General features: G+C 46.9%; 1 protein-coding gene across 1 annotated transcript in view; it reads right to left on the reverse strand.

The window, feature by feature from the left end:
* Positions 1-959: 959 nt before the first annotated feature.
* The window catches only part of LRRC38 (leucine rich repeat containing 38), a 37,200-nt gene continuing 15,606 nt past the window's right edge, over positions 960-22,553 (reverse strand). Inside the window, exon 2 of the mRNA XM_040263970.1 lies at positions 960-2,559. Within this exon, the coding sequence (XP_040119904.1) occupies positions 2,306-2,559 (254 nt within the window). The 3' untranslated portion in view covers positions 960-2,305. The remainder of the gene's footprint in view (positions 2,560-22,553) is intronic.

A 22,553-nucleotide genomic window follows, 5' to 3' on the forward strand; every position in this document is an offset into this window, starting at 1 on the left:
TGATTTCCTATTGGTGCTGTTTCCCTGGAGAGTCCTGGCTAATTCACCCAATCATCCACTCTCGACTGTCTCCAAGCAGTTACTCTGTCACAAGACCTCATTTATTTCCTTCAGAGCACTTATCACTACCTGCAATTACTGTTTTGTTAATTGTTTGTTTTCTGTTTCCCCCATAAGAATACGAGGCCCAAGACAGCAAGGGCTCTGTCTTCATCATGAAAGGCACACCCACAGGGCCTGGGCCAGAACACTTAGCAAGCACTCAGTAATTCTCTGTGGAGGCAAAGATGCAAGGGAGCTTCCATATACATGTGTTAATACGTGGTATTTGTTTTTCTCTTTCTGACTTACTTCACTCTGTATGACAGAGTCTGCTTTCATCCACATCACTACAAATGACCCAATGCTGTTCCTTTTTATGGCTGAGTAATATTCCATCATAGGTGCTGATGAGCCTATTTGCAGGGCAGGAATAGAGATGCAGAAGTAGAGCATGGACTTGTGGGCACAGTGTGGGGAGGAGAGGATGGGACGCATTGGGAGAGTAGATTGACATATATACACTACCGTGAAACAGACAGCTAGTGGGCAGCAGCTGGACAGTGCAGGGAGCCCAGCTCAGTGCTCTGTGATGACCTAGAGGGGCAAGATGGGGGTGCGGGTGGGAGGAGAGCTTGAGAGGGAGAGGATATACACATCAGTCAGTCAGTTTGGTCGCTCAGTCATGTCCGACTCTTTGCGACCCCATAGACTACAGCACGCCAGCTGTCCCTGTCCATCACCAACTCCCAGAGCTTGCTCAAACTCATGTCCATTGAGTTGGTGATAGGTATACACATAGCTGATTCATGTTGTTGTACAGCAGAAAACTACACAACATTGTAAAGCAATTATACTCCAATTTAAAAAAAATAAATGTCATTAAAAACTAAAAGTGAAAAAAATAATTCAAGGGGAGCAACAGAGAAAGAAACATAAGGAATATATTATGGGAAACAATGGAGAGATGATTCCCAGAAATATCCCAGGAGCTTCTCACCAGTCCCCTGTCTAAGTGTCAGTCCCCAGCAAGGTCCGATGATGCTAACACCCATCACCTTGCATCAACCTGCCGGGTGTGTGACATTGTTTCATACCATCTCTGAATCAAAGCACTGCATTCCACATCCTGGAAAACACTGCCTGTCACAGCCTGTGCTCCAAAGAAATGTCACACACACCCTAAGGCCACTGATGTAGGTTTTTCAGAAGCCAAGTCCCAGGTTTTTTTTTTTTTTTTTTTTAACATTTTGTTGGTCCAAGGTAACCTGCTTTTTGGAATCCTGGCCTCCAGGAAAGTTAATTGAAAGTTCTGGAGATGACAAGTCTGGAATGGTGCCAGCACAGAATGAACAGGTGATATTCAGCGGAGGTGGGACTCACGGTTGGGGGAGGTGTCAAGGCAAGTGGGAACCACCTGGCTGTACTTTAGAGGGAAGACTCTGAGCAGTGGCCATCGCAAAGGTATGAATCGACTGTCCTTTCTTTATGAATTGCTACCTTTTAGGATCGGAGGAGGATATGACAACCCACTCCAGTATTCTTCCCTAGGAAATCCCATAGACAGTGGAGGCTGGTGGGCTACAGTCCACAGGGTCACAAAGAGTTGGACACGACCAAGTGTCTAGACAACAACAGCAATCTCAGGATAACCATCAGGGTTTGAGTTCTGTCGACAAAGCTTTCCTGACTCACTCACCAAAACAGAATGACAAACACCCTTTGTCCAGCTCTTAGCTTTTTCCTCAGTGCCACTTTAGCCAGACGTGGGTTGTTTTCTGCATAACATCTCAAGGTGGCTGAAGCCTATTTCAGGAACAGAAGTCCTGCTCCCAGGACTTGAATTCCAGTCCCCACCATCTGCGCTGCTGCCTCTGGGGATGAAAGAGAGGCTGCCTGGTCTCCCAGTCCAAGTAGGAGAAACGGAGAGGACAAAGTCATCTTTGCAGGTCAGGCCTTCCAGTCTTCACATCCCCTACGCTGCTCTCCATCAGCTCCAAAGCCTGACTCAGCCACCTTCGCCCAGTGCACACATCTCAAGCCACGAGGCAGGCTCTCCTCTGGGAATCCTTCCTTGGCTCCTCCACTCCGCGAATTCTAAACTCCGAGATCGGAGGTCTCACCAGATGCACCCAGGGGCCAGGCTCGAAGCATGCGCTCCTCTGGTCACTGATGGTCAGTTCTCCTCCCTTTCAGCATTTCCCTCTCTTCTCGGAGGGGAGCCACCGGCTGGGGTTCAGGAGAGTGAGGAAGGGTTGGGGGTGGCTCAGTCGTCCTCATCTTCATCTTCGTCCTCGGTGTCCTTGTTGGGGGCACACCTCTGGAAGCACTGCACCACGGTGGCCAGGAAGAAGCTGGAGATGATGGCAGCAATGGACACGGCCACGCCGGAGAAGATGATGACAAACAGGTCTGTGAGCGAGAGGCTGAACTTGCACTCGCTGAAGCTGGCCTCCGACAGCTCGTGCAGGAATATCCTCCTGTTCTCCATGGGCAGGGAGCACTGGATTTCGTCCAGGCCTGTGAAAAAGGCAGGAAGAATGAGAGAGAGGTTTAGACTGTGTCTCAGGATGGCCCAAAAGTCAGCAAGGTAAGTGCTGACCAAGTGCAAAGCAGGCGCATCACCCAAACACAAAAGGAGGACAAAGCAGACTTGAATGCAATTTAGACTGTTTCAAAAGGCCTCACAGTAATCACATGGCAGAATCCAGAATGTGCTGGTCTCCCTTGACCCGCTTCAAGACAGGGGTCCCCAACATCCAGGTCATGGACATGTACCTCCTATCAGATCAGCAGCAATATCAGATTAGAAGTGAAGTGCACAGTGAATATAATGCACTTGAATCACCCCCAAACCATCCATCCATCCCTTTGCCCACCCTCCCCCCATCAGCCTGTGGAAAATTAGTCTTCCATGAAATCAGGCCCTAGTGCCAAAAGGTTGGGAACCGCCGCTTTAAGGCATGGCACTCTTGATTTTGAATCACTAAGAGTGGTTGATGGAAGAGAATATCATCTTTTTAGGGTTTAGAAGCTCAGTAGACCCCTAATCCAGACCTGATAATATCCAGCCTTGCGGGTGGGGCAGAGGCGGTGGGATGTATAGGGCCAGTGCCAACCAACGATGGCACACTTCAGTTTGTAGGGTAGCTTTCCAAGAAGCATGCCAGCCTCCTTTTCACAGCTACCCAGGCGAAACTGAACAAAGAAATCAGTGTAGCATCACAGAGACTGTACTCACTACTCTAGAAGATTAGTGGGGAAAATAAGCCTACATCCAAAGGTGACCTTCAGTATATAGTTAGGAAACTGGCATGAAGTTCCTGTGTGCTTCAGAAGCACCTGAAGACTATACTGAAATTCAGATTCTCAGGCTCCACCTTCTGGAGAATCCAATTCAGCAGGTTTGGAGTGGGACCCTAGGCTCTGCATTTTTAGTAACAATGAGATTCTGATGCTGCTGGTCCCCAAGGCACACTTGAGAAACATTATCTTCTAGTTGATGAGGAAGAATGTGAGGGGTTTTTAGAGAGAGTTCCTGGGACACCCACCCCACTACAACCAGAGAAGTCCTTGCAATCTCTGTCTCATATATTGGGTTCCCTTTAAGATCTCACTTGAAAAGTGAGATTAAAAAGAAGTTTTAATCTTGCTTGCTAATTTAAAAAGAAGTTTCAAACCCACAGGCCCCCCAAAATATTACACCTGCATATGTGCTAAGAAAGTGCTTCATCAGTTCAGTCACTCAGTCATGTCTGACTCTTTGAGACTCCATGGACTGCAACATGCCAGGCCTCCCAGTCCGTCACCAACTCCTGGAGTTTACTCAAAGTCATGTCCATTGAGTCGGTGTTGCCATCCAGCCATCTCATCCTGTCATCCCTTTCTCCTCCCACCTTCAATCTTTCCCAGCATCAGGGTCTTTTCAAATGAGTCAGTTCTTCACATCAGGTGGCCAAAGTATTGGAGTTTCAGCTTCAACATCAGTCCTTCCAATGAATATTCAGGACTGATATCCTTTAGGATGGACAGCATAGCAGTGACAATAAATGCAATCTAGAGCTTACCATGGGCTTCCCTGGTGGCTTAGACAGCAGAGAATCTGCCTGCAATGCGGGAGACCCAGGTTCTATCCCTGGGTTGGGAAGGTCCCCTGGAGAAGGAAATGGCAACCCATTCCAGTATTCTTGCCTAGAGGATTCCACGGACAGAGGAGCCTGGTGAGTTACAGTCTATGGGGACACAAACAGCCAGACATGACTGAGTGACTCACACACACACACACACACACACACACACACACACACACACAAAGCTTACCATAGGCCAGGCACTGTTCTAAGCACCTCACACGTAACAAATCATTTCATACTCACAGCTCCATGAGACAGGTCCTGCTATCATCCCCATTTTAAAGATGAGAAAACAGGTTCAGAGAGGTAAAGTAACTTGTCCAAAGCAGCACAGCTAGTAAGTGGCCTAGCTTTAACTCTAACTCAAATAATCTGCCTCCAGTAGACCTGGCCTATAGCCACTGTGCCTCCAAAAGGAACAGAAAAGGGATGTGGGACTGGAAAAGACAGGCAAGAAGACACGGGCCAGGGGGCACAGAAAGCCAATGCTGCCTTCCCATGACTGCCACCAAGAGGAATGGTGGCGACAGAAGTTGTCAGTCACCTGGGGGTGAGGACACGTTCCTAGAGTAATGGTTTTATGACATTTTAGATACCTCTGGAGGACAGCTCCCCCATCAGTAAACTGTTCCTCCTGGGGTACCCCATCTGCCATCAAGCAAAGTTGGAGGGCAACTAGAGAACTGCAGGTTGGTGAATTTTACCCCTTCTACTTACTGGTAGGAGCCTAAAGCTGAGACTTGTCTGGGACAAAGGACCACCTTTAGAAGGGGTGGTCAGTTAAGGTCTAAAGGCTGAGAAGGAACCAGCCATGGAATAAGAGTCCAGACAGAGAAGGAAGCTGGTAAAGAACTCAAGATATGGGGGAAAAGTTCACCTGGGGCTGCAGAGTGAGCCAAGGGGAATTTACCAAGAGCTGGGGTAGGAGAGATGGACATGGGCTGAGCCCCTGAGAACCCGGGTCTCCAAATAAATACTATGAACTGAGGGCCACCTCCACCAGCAATCCTGTTATGGACTGGACTAAACCTCCCCACACCCCAAATTTATGTGTTTAAGCCCTAACATGACTATATTGGGATACCAGGTCCTTCAAGGTCTTTATGAAGGTAATTAAGGCTAAATGAGGTCATAAGGGTGGGGCTCTGATCAGTAGGACGGGTGTCCTTATAAGAAGAAGAGACAGCAGAGAGCTCTCTCTCTTTCTGCGTGTGCAAAGTCCATGTGAAGACACAGCGAGAAGGTGGCCATCTGCAAGTCAGGAAGAAAGACCTCAGCAGAAATCAGCTCCACCCACACCTTGATCTGGACTCTCTGGAACTGTGATAAAATAAATTTCTATTGTTTAAGCCCCCCAATCTGTGGCATTTTGTTATGGCAACCCTAGTAGACTAATAACAATCCTCACTGGACACAAATAAAAGATATAGACTTGTGTTAGTATTAAACAATAAAAATTGTTCATCACCAAGCATAATCTATACATCCTGATATATATACAATATGAACTATATATTAATACAAAGTCAAATTACTGCCATAATTTCACAAACTTCAAATATAAGGAAATGCATAATAATAAAATGCATGATATTAAATGAGTAAAAAGGTCAGCTGTGTCTCTGATCTGGAAGAGGAGAGAAAAATAAACTAGTAGTAACTAACATTCATACTGTGCTTACTACATGCAAACACTATTTTAAGTACTATGTGCATATTAACTCTGAATTCTCACAATTATTACTACGCCCATTTTATGGATGAAAAAACCAAAGCACAGAGAATCCATATAGCTTGCCTTCAGCAACACAGTTTCACAGAGATGTGAAGACACTGTTTTCACATTAAGCTCACCTGCCTGCAATTTCTGTTTACCTTTGACCTTCTGTCCATTCTCAGGAAAACTTCAATTGTTCTCTTTTTCAGTGCTTCCTGGTTTCAGAAAGCTGCCTTCAACCCATCTCCATGGGGTACTTCCTCACACCTCATTAATTAGCTGGTCTTTATTGTGTATCTTTCCTTCTATCTCAGAAATGGAAGGTAGAGGCAGACTGGCTGAGCTTCGCCTTCCTTCTGCCCTCACTCACCTTTTATGTAGTCTATAGCCAACCCACTGATGTTCTTCCAATGGGAACCACTGCCTACCGACCAGATTCATGTTCCCTCCTCTCCCTGAATCAGTGCCTACCTTAGATATCCAAGGAATTACCTGGACCAGAGCTCTGCAGTTTTCTCCAATTTACACTGACAATGTTTCTGCCTATTTATTTTCTTAAGCCAAGCTTTTGCTTACCTCTAAGCCTTTTAAATGCAGGTAAAAAAAAACCAGAGAACTTTAAAAGAGAGTTTTAGTGAGGTTCCCTTGCAGACACTGTTTTCTTCAACGGAAAATAGAGAAAAATCAATTGATTTGCCTCTTCTTAGCATCCAGCCCACCCCTCCCCAAAGATATCACAAAAGTAAACAAGATGGACACCAATGGACTGCATGAAGCCCGGGCAGTTTCTAAAACCAAGGTAATATTTGAAATTTTCAAAGCCATAATAGGCCATCGTGACCCAGAGAAAAGGTCCAGAAGTCCTTTTTTCAATGAGCTGTATTAACTGGCCAACAACCAACCCCTCAAAACAACGCAAGTCCACAAAGCCTGCCATTTAAATCCACCTTTGCCGATCACAACTCCTCAAGTCGATTCTGATTTCTGTAAGTTCTTTGTGCCTTGAGATTAGACTTGGCATTTTTACAAAGAGACACTTTTAGAAAATGTCATCTCCGATTTCTCTGTGGCTAGAGAAAACAGGCTTGCTTGAAAAACACCACACACAAGCCCACCAGGAGTGGGAGACTCTGGACGCACGCTTGATGGAGCCATCACGATAAGACATACTGACTTAATGGGTTTTTGTATTTCACAAAGGGCAGAGAAATGAGAGTCAGCAGGGCCCAGAGGAGGGGGGCAGGGCACCGCTGTCAGGCCGACTAAGGACACATTCAAGGCAGGCTGCAGAACTCAGGAGCTGGAGTCATCTTTCTCTGGGGTCGCCTCTTCTCTCCAGCAGGAGTTACTCAACTAGGGTTTCTGAACCTCGGTACTACTGACATTCAGGCCTAGATAACTCTTTGGTGTAGGGGGCTGTCCTACACACTGCAGGATGTTTATCATTGCCCCTGCCCTCTGCCCACTAGATGCCAGCATCCTTACCCACTGTGACAATCAATAATGTCTCCAGACAGTGCTACGTGTCCCCAAAAGGAGAGCAGGGAAGGAAACAGAATTTCCTGGTTGAGAACTGCTGCTTTCAATTGAAATGCTCAGCTAAATAGATAACTTTCTAAGGCAGGGCTACTGTTAGCTACTAGGCACACATTTAGTTGTTAAATGGCATTTTAATTCGTGCATTAAACAAAACTGGTAAGGCTTTATGCTAGATACAAAAAAAAAAAATAAGAAAGGAGAAAAAGGCAGGAAGGAAGAAAAAGGAAGGAGTGCCATATGCAATGGCTGGTCCAAACTGAGTCTAACTGGGTGGAAAGCAGAACTAAGAAAGCCCAGGGGAGACCCAGAAGCACCCTGGGTAGATTTCTGAAAACAAAGACATACACATCTCCCAATCCAGTGAGCCCTCACTCATTTCCCAGACTGCAAAGAATGTGTGTGCAGAATGTGTGTGCAGGGGGTAGGTAGCACTTATTGAGCACCTACTATGTTCTGATGCAGTGCACACCCCTTAACACATGACACTATAACTGATCTCCCTTGGGGAGGTGAGTGGCATTATCATCAATTCATAGGCGAGGAAGCAGGCCTCAGAAATCTTGGCAATTCACGTACTACTAAATAAGGAAAGCCCGAATTCAACTTACCCTCTCAGCTCTGTTTTACTCCAAAGCCTGTGTTTTTCCTGTCACCTTATGTTGCCTGTAATGCTGAAGAAAGGGACACATTCAGCCTCAAGAAGCTTATAATCTGGCATGCCTGTGTGTTCAGTTGTTCAGTTGTGTCCTACTCTTTGTGATCCCGTGGACTGTAGCCCGCCAGGCTCCTCTGTCCATGGGATTCCCCAGGCAAGAATACTGGAGTAGGTTGCCATTTCCTCCTCCAGGGGATCTTCCCAACTCAGGGATCAAACTCACACCTCCTTTGTCTCCTGCATTGACAGGTGGATTCTTTACCACTAGGCCACCTGGGAAGCTATAGTCTGACAGAGGAGCCTAAACTTAAAAACAGCAAGCAGCGGAGAAGATGATGCATGATTGAGAATTGAGTATGGGCTTTACAAATTCATAAAATAAAGAGCTGAATGTCTGGAAGATACGATAAGTATTCATCCATATTCATGGAATGAACAAGTTATCTTTGAGTTAGGGGATCATTGGAGAGGAATGAGAAATGTACTGCAGGTAAGAGGCTTGAGTAGAATCTGGATGTGTGGGTGAGAAACAACATGAGATATGTCCTCCTGGGCTACTATGTGCATGCTTAGTCGCTCAGTCGTGTCCGACTCTTTGCAACCCCATGGACTGTAGCCCTCCAGGCTCCTCTGTCCGTGGGGATTCTCCAGGCAAGAATACTGAAGTGGGTTGCCATGCCCTCCTCTAGGAGATCTTCCCAACCCAGGGATGGAACCCAGGTCTCTCACATTGCAGGCAGATTCTTTACCATCTGAGCCACAAGGAAGCCCAGTACTGGAGGATTCAACCTGTGTCTCTTAGGTTTCCTGCGTTGGCAGGCAGGTTCTTTACCACCAGCACCACCTGGGACATCTGGGCTAGAATAGCACCCCCTAAATACAACATCTCCCCAAGTGACTGTTACTGGTTGATGTCAAGTGGCTGCGTGTGGAGTCACTGGAGCAACACTGCAAGGAATTGAGAATCTAGATTAAGGGATTAAAGGAAGGCAGCCCTGAGCCAGGATCAGGCTGCAATACTTTTTAAGCTTTTTTTTTTTTTTTAATCAACTCAACCATTATTGTTTAGTCGCAAAATCATGTTGGACTCTTTTACAACCCCATGGACTGTAGCCCTCCAGGTTCCTCTGTCTGTGGGATTTCCCAGGCAAGTGTATTGGGATGGGTTGCCATTCTCTTCTCCAGGGGATCTTTTCAACCCGGGGATCAAACCTGTGTCTCCTGCATTGGCAGGTAGATCCTTTACCACTGAGCCATGTGGGAAACTCCAACTCAACAATAGTCGTTTTTTATTTTAAGCATCTTAAGAAAACATTCAAATCAGGAGATAAGGCAATGCTGTCACACAGAGACAACTGTCAGGCTGCCCTAATGAGACAGGACACATGGTGTGAGCCTGCTCACTCATTCATGTCACCTGATGGCCCCTGTGCAGGCATGTGAGCTTGTAACCCCCTGGGCAGTGGTTTCTACATGTCCTGCATCCCAGAGGCAGCCAGGAAGTACAAGGCATGGGCAGAAGTTGAGGGTAAAAGCATCAGCCCATGACTAAGATTGCTTGGAAGCCTAGAGTCTAGAGCTATGGTCCTCAGGCTTTTGAATTTTACATAGTAGTAAAAAATTTTAAAGTAAGAAATAGATGAGATTGACAGAGGACTGCAGCTGATAATTCTGTTCAGTTAGGACACCGAGCACACACATACACACACACACACACACTATCATCATCTTATAAAAGATAAAATTTGTACATCTGTACACCATTAAAGTAGAGACATCATTTTGCTGACAAAGGTCCATATAGTCAAAGCTATGGTTTTTCCAGTAGTCAGGTATGGATGTGAGAGCTGGACCGAGCGCTGAAGAATTGATGCTTTTGAATTGCAGTGCTGGAGAGAAGACTCTTGAGGGTCCCTTGGACTGCAAGGAGATCAAACCAGTCAATCCTAAAGGAAATCAACCCTGAATATTCATCAGACTGATTCAAATGCTGAAGTTCCAATACTTTGGTCATGTGATGCAGAGAACCAACTCACTGGAAAAGACCCTGATGCTGGGAAAGATTGAAGGCAGGAGGAGAAGGGGGTGACAGGTTGAGATGGTTGGATGATGGTGATGGATGGTCCATCACCAACTCGATGGACATGAGTTTGAGCAAACTCTGGGAGACAGTGAAGGACAGGGAAGTCTGGTGTGCTGCAATCCATGGGGTTGCCAAGAATGGAGCATGACTTAGCAACTGAAAAACAACAACATGAATAAAGACAGGATTGGAAAGCATGGCTTACCTGTGTGGCCATAGGAGTTCCTAAACCATCTCCCCAAAGGGACCAACTGTCCCATCTAATGGCCAATGGTGCTGGACAAGCACAGGCCCCTCCTTTGTAGGACAAAAGTCCTCTTCCCTAAATTCATCATCAGATACTTCGCAGCTGCCTGAAAAGAGGAAGACGTTTCTCCCATGCTTTTCCCTCTTGGGAGGTGAAAACATTCACTGCTCTTTGGAAACAGGTGGAACAGAACAGAGCACCCACAGAGAGTGAGGGCCCATCAGTTCACCCCGCAGCCTTACAGGATAGTCTGCCAAGCACTGCATTGTCTGTGGGGGTATGTGTGTGCTCAGTCACTCAGTCATGTTCAACTCTCTGTGGCCCCATCGACTGCGACCCTCCAGGCTCCTCTGTTCATGGGATTCTCCAGGCAAGAATACTGGAGCAGGTTGTCACTTCCTACTCCAGGGGACCTTCCCAACCCAGGGATTGAACCTGTGTCTCCTTCCTCTCCTGACTGGCAGGCAGATTCTTTACCACTGAGCCACCTGGGAAGCCCCTATTGCATTGTCTATGCTCCTATAATCTATAAAACAAGCTCCATGGCTGGTACTGTAGTAACTCCAGTTTGCAGACAAATAAACAGAATACTATTTATGTTACCTGCTTCCGATTCCCCAAAGGAGAAGTGATGGAGCCTGGATTTAGAGTCATTACCCTCCCCTATTGCCTTACAAATGCTTGAACAAGTTTCTGTGGGGATACTGAGACCCAGTAGGTCACAGAATTTAGCCAAAGCTGCACAGGAAACTTATAAACTGAATCAAGAACCCTCACTACCTCCAGTGGAGGCCCAAGCCCAGAGTCCTCAGTGGGGAGAGGTCATTTCTGAAGAGTTTGGGCGTTGTCCTAACTTCCTAGGGCTGCCATAAAAATTATCACAAACTTGGTGGCTTAAAACAAATTCATCCTCTCATAGTTAAGGCCAGAAGTCCAAAATTAAAGTGCCAGTAGGGCCAGGCTCCCACTGAGAGTTCTAGGGGAAAATTCTTTCTGGCCTTTTCCAGCTTCTGGTGACTTGTGGCATTCCGTGGCTTGTGGAAGCATCACTCCAGTCTCCACAGCTCTTCACAAGACTGTCTGCTCTGTATCTCTTTCTGCCTTTCTGCTCTGTATTTGACGGACCAAACCAGTCAATCCCCAAAGAAATTAACCCTGAATACTCATTGGAAGGACTGATGCTGAATCTGAAGCTCCAATACTTTGGCCACCTGATTCAAAGAACTGACTTATTGGATAAGACGCTGATGCTGGGAAAGATTGAGGGCAGGAGAAGTGGGCAACAGAGGATATGATGGTTGGATGGCATCACTGACTCAATGGACATGAGTGTGAACATAACTTATGAAGGACAGAGAAGCCTGGCTTGCTGCAGTCCACAGGGCTGCAAAGAGTCGGACACGACTTAGGGACTGAATAACAACAGTCTCACATCTCTCTCTTTCTCTTACAAGGATGCTTGTCATTGGATTTAGGGCCCATCCTAAATCCAGGATGATCTCATCTCAAGATCCTTAACTCAACTATATCTGCAAAGATTTTTTCCAAATAAGGTCACCTTCACAGGCTCTGGGTATTAGGGCTTAAACATATCCCTCTCAGTTCAGTTCAGTTCAGTCGCTCAGTTGTGTCCGACTCTTTGTGACCCCATGAATCGCAGCATGTCAGGCCTCCCTGTCCATATCCCTCTAGGGGATGCAATTCACCCAATTGAGATGTCTGGCATGTAACAGTCATCCTTCAGCTTTTTACAGTCCATCTCTACTCATATGGAGTCTGCTTTCAGATTTCATTTTGGGCAATCACCTCTTATCCCCTGGGTATGTCTTGTCCAACTTTCTTTCTTCATTTATTTTTTGGCCATACTGCACAGCATGTAGGGTCTTAATACCCTGAATGGGGATTGAACATGCAATACCACCATGCAGTGGTAGTGTGGAGTCTTATCAACCAGATTACCAGGACAGTCCCTTGATGTGACCTTCTTAAAATGCATGACCCCTCACCCAAGTCTCTGTGCCCCAGCACACTGATCTTGTGTGGACTGACCAAAAGCATGGCCAGAGCCCACTCAATCCAGCAGCCCTGGCCTGCAGAACTCATCAACTGGTCTCTGCTTTCCAGACTCCCAGGGCTGCCCCATTCTCTCCTGCGTTTGCTTCCCAAGCCTTCTCTTCAGTTCTGTGAATTACCTGACATCCTTGCACTTTCCTTGCTTACATTAGCCAGGATTGGCTTTTGTTGTTTACACTTCAGAGGCCCAATTAACCAGCAGATTATAGGAAAACTGAGTTCAAGGATGAGCCGGACACCTGTTACACTGTCACAAATCATCTCACTCTGCCCAGCTGTCCCCCCAAACCACATGCTGTGGCTCCAGGCTCTTGGGGGAGCAGGGATGACTCTGTGCAGCTCATCTCCTGGCCTAGGGAGACAACTCAGGGAACAGGTACAATTGATGGGAAGCTGAGTTCCTACCTTCTGTCTCCTTCCTCCAACCAGATCCACATTCCACTGAAACAGGGTGGGCGCCGGCTCATCTGGGCCCAGTCAGAATGCAGCCCATTGCTCCTTCACTTCAGAACCACCTCCTGCTCTGCCAGGCCCGCTCTGAAGAGATGGGCCAGTCCTCATGCAGGGCGGTTTGGCTCCTTGCCTGCTGCCACCCCTCCAGGCCCTCTCCTCTGACTGATGACTTCTCCCCAGCAACTGACACCTGAGCTGGAGAGGGTGAAGAGCTGCCACACTCCTGAAATAGATGGTGACACAGCGGAAGGCAGATTGAGATTAATCTCTCGCCCCTTTGCCAACAAACAAGCCTGCAGCCAGCCGGAGGCTCGCAAGGGGCCCTTCCCCTGATTTGGCCTCTCTTGGGACCTGGCTAATGCCAGGCTCTCCTAAGTGCTTTTTGTCATTAAAAATATATTTTTGTCTTCCTAATTCCACTTATTATGCAAAGCCTGTGTATCCACTGAAACAACAGAACTAAAAAGAAGGTGGATAAAAGAACCCTAAAATACATGTTTAATACATTGGCTTATACCTGTCTAGAATTTTTCTTCTTCTCTGTGTTCAGTTCAGTTCAATCATTCAGTCATGTCTGACTCTTTGCAACCCCATGGAATGCAGCACACCAGGCTTCCCTGTCCATCACCAACTCCCAGAGCTTGCTCAAACTCATGTTCATTGAGTTGGTGATGCCATCCAACCATCTCATCCTCTGTCATCCCCTTCTCCTCCTGCCTTCAATCTTTCCCAGCATCAGGGTCTTTTCCAATTAGTTGGCTCTCTGCATTAGGTGCCTAAAGTACTGGAGCTTCAGCTTCAGCATCACTCCTTCCAATGAATATTCAGGACTGATTTCCTTTAGGATGGACTAGTTGAATCTCCTTGCAGTCCAAGGGACTCTCAAGAGTCTTCTCCAACACCACAGTTCAAAAGCATCAATTCTTCAGCACTCAGCTTTCTTTATGGTCCAATTCTCACATCCATACATGATTACCAAAAAAAAACATAGCTTTAGCTAGACAGACATTAGTCGACAAAGTAATGTCTCTGTTTTGTAATATGCTGTCTAGGTTTGTCGCAGCTTTTCTTCCATGGAGCAAGCATCTTTTAATTCCATGGTTGCAGTCACCATAAGCAGTGATTTTAGAGCCCAAGAAAATAAAATCTGTCACTGTTTCAGTTGTTTCCCCACCTATTTGCCATGAAGTAATGGGACCAGATGCCATGATCTTCATTTTTTGAATATTGAGTTTTAAGCCAGTTTTTTCACTCTCCTCTTTCACTTTTATCAAGAAGCTCTTTAGTTCCTCTTTGCTTTCTGTAATAAGGGTTGTGTCATCTGCATATCTGAGGTTATTGATATTTCTCCTGGCAATCTTGTTCCAACCAGTGCTTCATCCAGCCCAGCATTTCACATGATGTACTCTCCTTTGTGCTTGGACGCTTTTTTTTTGCTGGGATCCAACATTCTCCTGTCAATGGTTGTTTAGCAGCAAGTTGCAATTTTGGAGTTCTCACAAGAGAAGATGAGCTCACATTCTTCTCTGTGTGCATGCACATAAATCCCCAGAGCAGATCCACATTCCACCACTATGATAGATAAACATTCTGGGGACATCCTTCACCCCACCAACATAATCATCAAACATCACTTGAAATGGTTACATCCTTGGAATAAAAGCTATGACCAACAAAGACAGCATATTAAAAAGCTGAGACATCACCTTGCAGACAAAGGTCCATATAGTCAAAGCTACGGCTTTTTCAGTAGTCAAATATGGATATGAGAGTTGGACCAGAAAGAGGGCTGAATGCTAAAAAACTGATCCTTTTGAACTGTGATGCTGGAGAAGACTCCTGAGAGTCCCTTGGACAGCAAGGAGATCAAACCAATAAATCCTAAAGGAAATCCATCCTGAATATTCATTGGAAGGACTGATGCTGAAGCTGAAGCTTCAATACTTTGGCCACCTGACGTGAAGAATCAACTGATTGGAAAAGACCCTGATGATGGGAAAGATTGAAGGCAGGAGGAGAAGGCGAGGACAGAGGATGAGATGGTTAGATAGCATCACTGATTCAATGTACTGAGCAAACTCTGGGAGACAGCATAGGACAGGGAAGCCTGGCATGCAGCAGTACATAGGGTCACAAAGAGGCAGATGAGACTTAGCAACTGAACAACTTGACTTATTTGCCCAATCCCAGAATGCTTCCAGTTTTTTTCCTTCCTGAAGCAAAGCTGCTATGAGCACCATGTTGTTGCTGTTGTTTAGTCGCTTAATCGTGTCCAATTCTTTGCAACTCCATGGACTGCAGCACACTAGGCCTCCCTGTCCATCACCAACTCTCAGAACTTACTCAAACTCATGTCCATAGAGTTGGCGATGCCATCCAGCCATCTCATCCTCTATTGTCCCCTTCTCCTCCCACCTTCAATCTTTCCCAGCACCATGTATATACATCCTTAATTATTTCCACAAGACACATCCCCTCCAAACTGCAGATTGTGTGAGAGTCCCTGAATTAATGCCAACAATGGATTTTGTCACTTTTTCATTTTTGCCAACCTGACAGGCCATAAAAGTGAACACTGGTAATTGAATTTGCATTTCTCTGATGACCAATAGAGCTAAATAAACAACGTATGGTGTGCTCACTAGCCACTGGGAGTAGTTTTTCTGTAAAGTGCCTGTCCAAGACCTATATGCTAAGACATTCTCAGGTCCTACCCAGGATGAGAAGGATCTGTGACAAGGAGCAGTGGGGAGAGGGTCAGGCTGAACTCCTCCACCAGCCCACTCTGGAGAAACAACTCCCAAGGAAGGAAGTCCCCTGTCTCATAACCAGGAGGAAGGGCATTCTCCAGGACCACCGGGTGTTGGTCCCACTGGTCTTGGCCAGGGGTCATCACTGCTGTCACTCTCCTCTCCTGCTCATTGGAGTAAGAGGGCCTGGGCCAGTCAAACACCCTCCCTACCAGCCTCCTGGCACCCCAACCAAAAAGGCCAGGAAGCAGAAGCAGCTGTGGTTCTTTCCCATGCATGGCCAGACTTTTGGCCTCCTGATTTCACAGCATCATAGAAGGTGAAACCCAAAGGCACCTTTGACATCTAGTATCCCTCCCCAACCTCTCCCCTTTATTTTACAGCTGGGAAACCCAGAGAAGTTAGGCAACTTGCCTGAGGTCACACAGAGTCTGGATGGAACCCCGGTCTTCTGACTCCTTTAGTGCTCTCTTAGGGCATCAGGTTCTCAGTTCACTACAAGCACCTGGAGTTGCATGTACATGGTCCCTGCTGCAGCTACTTTGTGCCACAAAGGAAGACTACAGGAGGGGGCATCGCAGATGGCAGGCAAGTTCTACTTCTTCTTCTGGGGAGTGGGCACTGGGGAACACCAGCTCTCATTTTTTATAGTGCTGACTTTGCTCCCCATCACCACTTTCATTAAATATCACCACATGGGGGAAGTTCCCAGTTGTCTTCACCATCTCAGCCAGGAGACACTCCATCTGATTAAGTCATCGGCTGGTTTCTCCCTGAGGAAGATGCATCGGCAGCAGCAGGTCAAGGGCTGCTGCTTGGTCCTGGCTCCGTAGAGCACATGCTATAGAAAGGGTGGATCCTGCACCAGGCTGTGACTTGTGTCTGCTGCCCTCCACTCCAGCCTGACTCCCACCCCGAACCTCCGGACACCGACCTCAGTCACACACATAAGCATGGAAAACTGACTACCTCCCAATGCAGTTTTTTCCTGGCCTCTCTTCCCACTGGTAAGAAATGACAGAGATGATCACTGACGGCTTGCAGTTTTATTCTCTGGGAAGCATGCAAGCATTTCCTCTACCACCACCACTGCCGTCATCTTGACCCATCACCTCCACTGCTACACCCACCATCTCCACCCTGATGGCCATCTCACCAGTATCCACCATCTCCACCCTCATATCCACCTCTCCCATGTCCACCTCCCCTATGACCACCATCTCCACCATGATGCCCACCTCCATCTACCACCACCACTGCTGCTGCCGCCTCCACTATCAATAACAGACATTTGCTACAAGTTGGGCCTTGGGCTGAGTTCTGAGGTCACCAACCTGTGTCTGCTTATGATAACTGATGAACTAGTTAGATCTTTCTGGCAAGACTAGCATGAGGAACTCTAAGACTGGCCCCAAGAGGCTGGTACCTCCCACCACCCATGGTGACGATGCTCTATGCTCCTCAGAGACACCAGCTGAAGCTCCTTTCCTGGACCCGCCCCTCTGAGCACCCAGTGTCCCCAGTTAATATCTGGCATTGGGCTCACTGGCCAGTTGGAAGAAGCGATGCGTTGAGTGTTCTGAGGGTGATGAGACGTGTGTGCATTAAGTGGGTACTTCAGATTACTTCTGTGGGGAAGTAATATTTATTGAAACTCTTACCATTTACCAGGAATCATGATAAGTACTGCACCACCATGTCCTTTAATCCTCTTCTCCACAGCCCTTTAGAAAAGTGATTCTCATCTGGGGGTGATTTTGCCCCTCAGCAGGCATCTGACAACAGCTGGAGATGTTTTTGGCCCTTGAAACTGGGTGCGGTGCTATTGACAACTAGTGGGTAGACGGTAGGGCTGCGGATAAACACTCAGTGCCCACGAAGACCTCCGTAATGCCAGCATCGCGTGCATGTGAGCTAAGTTGCTTCAGTCATGTACAACTCTTTGCAGCCCCAAGGACTGCAGCTGGCCAGGCTCCTCTATCCATGAGATTCTCCAGGCAAAAATAATGGAATGGGTTGCCATGCCTTTCTCCAGGGGACCTTCCGGACCCAGGGATTGAACCACGTCTGTTTCATCTTCTGCACTGACAGGTGGGTTCTTTCCCATAATGTCAACAGGAGGGGCTTTCCTGTTGGCTAAAGAATCCTGATGGTAAAGAATCCACCTGCAGTGCAGGAGACACAGAAGACACAGGCTCAATCCCTGGATCAGAAAGATCCCCTGGAGGAGGAAACGGCAACACACTTCAGTATCTTTGCCTGGGAAATCCCAAGGACAGAGGAGCCTGGCTGACTACGGTCCACGGGGTCACAAAGAGCTGGACACGACTGAGCACGCATGGATGCTGTGCCAGCAGGATCGAGGCTGCGATGCCCTGCTTTGGGCTATTTTTTTCCTGTCCCATTTTTTAATTTAAATTTTGTGGTAAAATATACATAATCTGAAGTGTACCATCTTAACCATGTTTAAGTGTACAGTTCAGTGGCATAAAGTACATTCATGATGTGTACAACCCTCCCCACCATTCACCTCCAGAGTGCTGTTCATTTTGCAAAACTAAATTCCTCTTCCTATTAAGCACGAGCCCTCCATCCCTCCCTCCTCTCAGCCCTTGGCAACCACCATTCTGTGTCTATGCAATCGACTATTCTAAGGGGCCTCAAGTAAGTGGATGATACAGTCTTTGTCCTTTTATGACTGGCCCCTTCCAACAAGCATCACGTCCTCAAGGTTCATCCATGTTGTAGCATGTGGCAAAATTTCCTTCTGCTTTTTTAAAGATTAATTTTCAATGTGGACCATTTTTCATTGAGTTTGTTACAATATTGCTTCTGTTGTGTTTGTTCTAGCTTTTAGGCCAGTAAGGCATGCAGGATCTTAGCTCCCTGACCAGGGATTGAACCTGCACCCCCTGCATTGGACCATGAAGTCTTAACCACTGGACCACCAGGGAAGTCCCATGAATTTCCGTCTTTGTGGTCCACTGTATGGATGGACCACATCCTGTTTGTCCATTCATCCATCAGCGGACACCTGTGTCACTCCCACCTTTCAGTCATTTGAATAATGCTGCTACGAACATGGGTACAAATATGGGGTAGGTTCTAGACGCAATGACCGGGGCTCCAAGAAGCTGTATGATTTGCCTGAAGTCATACAACTCATCTGTGAGGGTCTGGACTTAAGGGCAGGCCTGGCCATCACCGAAGCCCATCTTCTTTCCATGACACCGTGGCAGACTGTCATGACTGGCCTCGCTCACATATGCATCATTGATTGGACTTCACTTGCCTGTATCTCTCTGGAGTGACCTGGTGGCCATCCCCATCTATGTGGCTTGGGACACCCACTCCAGGACTTCTCCCCATGAGGGCTGGCACTTCCCTTTCAGGCCATAACATTCTTTCTATGCCCAAATGGCTCTGAAACAATTTACCAATACAGCAGCTCTGATTTTTCTAGGAAGTCGTGAACCAGACTGTTTGTGTTGTTGTTGTTAGATTTATGTTTCCTCTGACAGCAGAGGAAGGCTTTCCAGGTGGCTCAGATGGTAAAGCATCTCCCTGCAATGTGGGAGACCCAGGTTCGACCGATGTGTCAGGAAGATCCCCTGGAGAAGGAAATGGCAACCCACTCCATTACTCTTGCCTGGAAAATTCCATGGATGGAGGAGCCTGGTGGCTACAGTCTTGCTGCTATTGCTGCTAAGTCGCTTCAGTCGTGTCCGACTCTGTGCAACCCCAGAGACAGCAGCCCACCAGGCTCCGCCGACCCTGGGATTCTCCAGGCAAGAACACTGGAGTGGGTTGCCATTTCCTTCTCCAGTGCATGAAAGTGGAAAGTGAAAGTAAAGTCGCTCGGTCGTGTCCGACCCTCAGCGACCCCATGGACTGCAGCCTACCAGGCTCCTCTGTCCATGGGATTTTCCAGGCAAGTGTACTGGAGTGGGGTGCTATTGCTACAGTCCATGGGGTTGCAAAGAGTCGGACACAACTGAGCAACTTTGCTTTCACTTTCACTTTCCTCTGATATCAGGGGCCACAGGGAAGCCCAGGATACAGCACCTGCAGTGATAGCCATGTCTGTGGCTCAGGGTGAGCCTCTGGAACTGCTCGTTCTTATGGCGATAACACAGGCCTTCATCTACAGCTGATAATAGTAACAAGCCGGCATCTATAAACAGCTTTCTTTTTGCCAGGCACTGTGCTAAGCTTGTCACAGAGGTTACTTGACCCATATGACAGACTTGTGAATAGTAGCTCAGCTGGTAAAGAAACCACCTGCAATGCGGAAGACTCCGGTTCGATTCCTGGGTTGGGAAGATCCCCTGGAAAAGGGATAGGCTACCCACTTCAGAGTTCTTGAGCTTCCCTGGTGACTCAGACAGTAAAGAATCCGCCTGCAATGCATGAGTCCTGGGTTCTGCCAGGGGCCAGCATGAGGAACTCCGCCCATGGCAAAGGTCATGAGGAAGGAGGCTTGGCATACGCAAAGGCGTGATCAAGCCTCAGGAAACCCCCTGTTCCCGAGCATCTACCCCAAAACCAGAGTCTGTTTTATGCTCTCCCCCATAACCGTTTCTCTCAGAGAAGGAGTAAACGTGCAGCTCCAAGGCAATAAAAATTCTTGGGCGTGACAAGAGTGTTTCAGCTTACGGACTCCTCTGAAGGTTATCTAGCCCGCCTGTATAGGTTCGTCCAGCCACATGTGATTGTTTACAGCCTCCCAACCTGAGAGGCACAAGATGTTTTAGACTTACTAAAGGCAAATTCTTTTGGGGAGTTAGAAATTATTAGTATAGTGGGTTGGTTAGGAATTATATTGGTGAAGGGCTTTTCATTTGTTGTGCCAATAATTGCTGCTAATTCCCTACCCTGGGTGTGACAAGGGTGTTTCAGGTCAGACCTCTCTGCTGACAGACTAGCTTGTGTGACAGGATTATCCATACTCCTGCCACTACGCACATGATTGTTTACTACCTCTCAACCATAAACAGCACAGAGAGTTTTGGAGTATTTTGAGAGTCTTAATTAGCATAGGGCTTTTTCTTCTTGTTGAGTCAATGATTGCGGCCAGGCCTCCACATCCTTAGGCACCTGGGAATATATTAATCAATGTATTTGGAATATAGAAAAGGAAATATAGTAGTTTTTAAGGTTAGCAATACTAGACTTTTTGAGTTAATGAATTTTCTCATTTGTAATAGATTACTGTGCTTTATTATAAATCCCTGTGTCCTTGCCATGTAAAAATGTAACTTTATCACTATCTTATGACTAGATAGATCTTAAGGGGAGCATTGGTGAAAGGATTTTCATTTGTTGGGCTGATGTTTGCTGCTAAATCTCCATGTTCCCTGCCCTTATAATCAATATAACTAACATATAGGAGAAATAAGTATTAACCTTTAAGCATATAGGAGAAATAAGTATTAACCTTTAAGATTAATCATGTTAATCTTGGGTTAAATAAATTCCTTTCTTGATTGTAACTCACTACGCCCTCATCCTATAGGAATGCAACTTTATTTGGAGGGTGGTGCCTGGTTTAAGAAAAAACACCCTTGGAAGAAATAAGTTTTTTTGGTTATCAGAAAGAAAGGATCATAAAATGTCAGCAGGTCTCACTCATGGCCAGATGATGTAATATCCCTAAAACCTTTTTTTTTTTATACATTTATGTGAAGCACCTGATTTTGATAAAGGTCAGGACTGCTGACCCCCATGTGACTCTGTATTCATCTCTATGTGTAACAAAAGGTATATGAGCAAACCCAAAAATAAAGGAATCGGATCAGTTCCTGGAAAGACTGATTCCCCCATGTCGCTTCTTTCTTGCTCCCATTTCTCTGGCTGAATTCCCATCTGGATTCAGCCTCCTTTTCTCCACTACACTATCTCCTACTACACTATCCATTTCTAATCTCTCTATATATCTGTAATTAAATATGTATTTTTCCAAAGACGCCGACGCCGTCCCCACCTTCGAATTCCCTGGATCCACTGGGGCTGGACCCCGGCAGGTTCAAACCCTGGGTTGGGAAGGTCCCCTGGAGGATGGCATGGCAACCCACTCCAGTATTCTTGCCTGGAGAATCCCCATGGACAGTGGAGCCTGGCGGACTACAGTCCATGGGGTCACAAAGAGTCGGACACGACTGGGTGACTAAGCACATATTTTACACACGAGAAAGCTGAAGCACAGAAAGGTTAAGCAACCTGCCCAGGCTCACACAGCTAGTAAATAAAGGCTCAGGGTTCCAATCACAGTGGATCTAAATCCAAAAGCCCCTCTAGTGCCTGCCCTACAGGGTGAGGGAATCACCCAGCCCAGGAAACAGGGGCTTTGGCTCTTGTCTTGGCTTTTCACTAGTTTGCTGTGTGACTTTGGGCAAGTTGCTCAGTGTCGCTGAGCCACAGTTTCCTATCTGAAAGAAAAGCAGACAAGATAACCCCATTATCTAAGCGTTTCTGAGTCTTCTGGAATGTTCCCTCCACGAGGTCAGAGCCCTTGTCAGATGCACTATTACGTCCTCGAGACTGGGAGCTGGATCTGTCCTCACAGGCGTCTAGCTTGCTTCGGTTTCCACTAAGCTGTTCAAGTCATCATTGGTTTACACCCTCGAAGACCAGGTTCTGGATCAGAGAAGCTCACTGACTAATTTAGAGGCTCTGGACCCAAGAGGATAGGCTTGTAACTAAGAGCCCTTGGTTTCTGATATGAGATTTGGGAAGCCACGTGATGGTTAGTGACAGAGCCCCTGGAGCCGGGCTCTCCGGAACATAGAACAGAAGGATGACAAATATTCACAGGTGAGTGAAGGGAAGAAGCTGGTGGCATATACAGGGGGCATTCCTGCTGTG

The sequence above is a fragment of the Oryx dammah genome, unplaced genomic scaffold (genome assembly GCF_014754425.2).
Source record: "Oryx dammah isolate SB20612 unplaced genomic scaffold, SCBI_Odam_1.1 HiC_scaffold_21, whole genome shotgun sequence".
Taxonomy (NCBI): Eukaryota; Metazoa; Chordata; class Mammalia; order Artiodactyla; family Bovidae; genus Oryx; species Oryx dammah.